The 3,326-nt window shown below is 44.6% G+C and overlaps 1 protein-coding gene across 1 annotated transcript in view; it reads left to right on the plus strand.

The window, feature by feature from the left end:
• Window positions 1-3,326, plus strand: part of THEM4 (thioesterase superfamily member 4) — a 48,668-nt gene that overhangs the window by 22,055 nt on the left and 23,287 nt on the right. The window contains exon 2 of the mRNA XM_011973502.1: window positions 2,957-3,143. Coding sequence (XP_011828892.1) covers window positions 2,957-3,143 — 187 coding nt within the window. The remainder of the gene's footprint in view (window positions 1-2,956; window positions 3,144-3,326) is intronic.

Genomic DNA, 3,326 nt, shown 5'->3' on the forward strand with positions numbered 1-3,326 from the left:
TTAGTTCTTCCCCGACCTCTGAAGTCTGCAAGCTGGGTTCATGCCCTCCCCGAGTTCTGGCCAGTTGAAACTGTTACAAAGTTCAGCTAGAGAATTCCTTCTCCCTGTGGAATTTTACCCCCTGCTCCTTTGGCCACCCTCCTGATGGATCCCTGTGGTGCCAGGCAGGTATGGGCTGCTTAGGGACCCAGTGAGCTCCCAGGGCCTTTCTGCTGCTTCCTCTACCCCTGTATTTCGCTCGGCTTAGCTCTCTAACTTGACTCAGCTCCTGGTAAAGTCAGAAATTTCTCCTGCAGACAGACCAGCTTCCCCAGTGGGGGTGTGTGTTCGGGAGAGAAGGGTCTTTCTTTCCCACGTCCACAGTTGGGGCACTCATAGTGTTTGAGATGTCTCCCGGTCCTGCAGGAGCAGTCCGCTTCCTTCAGAGGGTCTGTGGGTCCTCTCCGGATTGCTGGTTTTTGCAGTCAATCTTGAGCTAAAATTCACAATGCATGCCTCCACATGCTCAGCTAATACAGTTTTGAAAAAAGTTGGAGGAATCACTCTGCCCAATCCGACATGTATTATGTTCCTACAATAATTAAGAACGATCACAAGGTCCCACAATAGGCTGTCTGCAAGCTGAGGAGCAAGGAGAGCCAGTCAGAGTCCCAAAACTGAAGAACTTGGAGTCTGACGTTCGAGGACAGAAAGCATCCAGCATGGGAGAAAGATGTAGGTTGGGAGGCTAGGCGTCTCCTCTTCCATAGAGTTTTTGAGATGGGTTCCCTGTATTCTTCCCACCAAGCCAGCATTGGAGCCAGCCCCTGTCAGCAGAAAGCTGGTTCTCCCATCATACTGTGACCTCCCTGTTTTGGTTTTATGGTGCAGTCTGTCTATTGTAGGTACATTAAATCTGAATGAATTGATAAGAGTGGCTGAAAGTAGAATGCCATGGAGTTAATAGCTTCTGTGATCCTACATGTTCCAAGATATCTGCAGCAGTCCAGAAAGCCAGTTTTCCTTTCTGGTGTCTGTGGGCATACACTTTGTTCTGCTCCTTAGTAAGTCACACCTTGTCTTCCAGGTCCTCTAGGATCCCTGTAATGTTCTAGTTGTTGCCTGGGCATTGGAGTAATAGCAGTGCTTGGTGCTACAGAAATAGATGGATGGAAGCTGTGGTTACTGTGACACCAAGAACTTTCCCCTGAGCTGCCTACTCCACTTTCTCCTATATTTTTTGGTAATTGGCTCTGTCATTCACCTCATTGCAGGATTCAGAATCCTGGGACTGGGTCTTGTATTTCTCTTTTTCCCTTACCCTCCTTATCCAAATAGTCACCCACCAAGTTCTGCTTCCTGCGCTCATGATTTCTCACCTGAATTACCCTAGTAGCTTCCAGATAGGGCCCTCTGATTTCAATCTTGGACACTCCCACTATCTTTTATGTTATGGAAAGATCTAATCATGTTACTCCCCATTTAAAATCCCTCAGAGAGCACTGCAGATAAAATTCAAGCCAGTTAGCTTAGTATTAAGGTTTTACATGCATTTCTGCAGCCATCTGCTCCACTCTTGTACCCTAATAATGCCAAACTTCTTTTAGGCCTTAATTTTATCATCTGTAAAATGAGGATAATAAATAGTACCTCCTTCATATGATTGTAATAAGGCCCCTCAAAACTGTTTCATGCCTCTTTTGCAAACTGCATTAGGCTGTTCTCACGTTGCTATAAAGAAATACCTGAGACTGGGTAATTTATAAAGAAGAGTTTAATTGACTCACATTTCTACAGGCTATACAGGAAGCATGATGGTGGCATCTGCTTGGCTGCTGGGGAGGCCTTAGAAAACTTACAGTCAGCCAGGCACAGTGGCTCACTCCTGTAATCCCAGCACTTTGGGAGTCCGAGGTGGGCAGATCACCTGAGGTCAGAAGTTCGAAACCAGCCTAACCAACATGGTGAAACCTCATCCCTACTAAAAATACAAAAAATAGCCGGGCGTGGTGGGGCTATAACTCCAGCTACTTGGGAGGCTGAGGCAGGAGAGTCACTTGAACCCAGGAGGTGGAGGTTGCAGTGAGCCAAGATCACGCCACTACACTCCAACCTGGACAACAGAGTGGGACTTTGTCTCAAAAAAAAAAAAAGAAAAGGAAGCAAGAAAACTTACAGTCATGGCAGAAGGCACAGTGGGAGCAGGCATTTCACATGGACACAGCAAGAGCAAGAGTGCAAGGCACGAGGTACTATACACTTTTAAACGACCGGATCTCATGAGAACTCACTATCATGAGGACAGTACCAAGGGGTGGTGCTAAACCGTTCATGAGAAATTCACCCCCATGATCCATTCACCTGTCACCAGGCCGCACCTCCAACATTGGGGATTACATTTCAATATGAGATTTGAGCGGGAACACACATCCAAACTATATTCCAGTGTTCTTTTTGTTTTGTTTTGTTTTGGTTTTTTGCCTGTAATACTTTTTCCAGCTGGCTAATTTCTGCTTATCTAATCAATATTCAAGTCAAAGGACCCCTTCCTGAACCCCTAATCCTAGATGAATACTTCTCCCGTATCCCCTGACTTCCTGTGCATAGCCACTGGAAGAGCTTTTAACATTTAAGATAATGTCTGTTCTTCACCTCCATCTCCAGTGTCTTGGGCTCACCTGTGCTTGATTAAAGTTTGAAAAAAAGAATGGAATCAGCAGACCTGAGCATAATGCTGGCTCTGTCAATAGCTCGCTGTCAATAGCTCAAATGATGTTGAGCAAATCATTTTCCCTCTCTCAATCTCTCATTTTCCCAAGGAGGTTGGACCAGGTGATCCCTGAAATTCCCTTCCATTTTGAAGTGACAAGCTTATGGGGAGAAGAAAGCAGCAAAATAGTCTTAGAAATTGGGAGAATATGTTATGAAATAGAATGCACCTCCCATTACTCACTCTTCTTTTTCTTCTGTCTTTTAGAGGTCATTTTCTTCTGAGGAAGTCATTCTTAAGGATTATTCTGTCCCCAACCCCAGCTGGAACAAGGACCTAAGACTGCTCTTTGACCAGTTTATGAAGAAATGTGAAGACGGCTCCTGGAAACGTTTGCCTTCATATAAACGTATACCTGCTGAAAAGATTCAAGACTTCAAAACCCATTTGCTTGGTAGACCCAGTAACGTTCTCATTAATATATCTGAGCATCAAATATAAAACCTGTCTCTTATACACATCTAGATGTGTATAAGAGACAGGGGGATTACATTTCAATATGAGATTTGAGCGGGAACACACATCCAAACTATATTCCAGTGTTCTTTTTGTTTTGTTTTGTTTTGGTTTTTTGCCT

Source organism: Mandrillus leucophaeus, unplaced genomic scaffold (genome assembly GCF_000951045.1).
Source record: "Mandrillus leucophaeus isolate KB7577 unplaced genomic scaffold, Mleu.le_1.0 Scaffold139, whole genome shotgun sequence".
Classification (NCBI taxonomy): Eukaryota; Metazoa; Chordata; class Mammalia; order Primates; family Cercopithecidae; genus Mandrillus; species Mandrillus leucophaeus.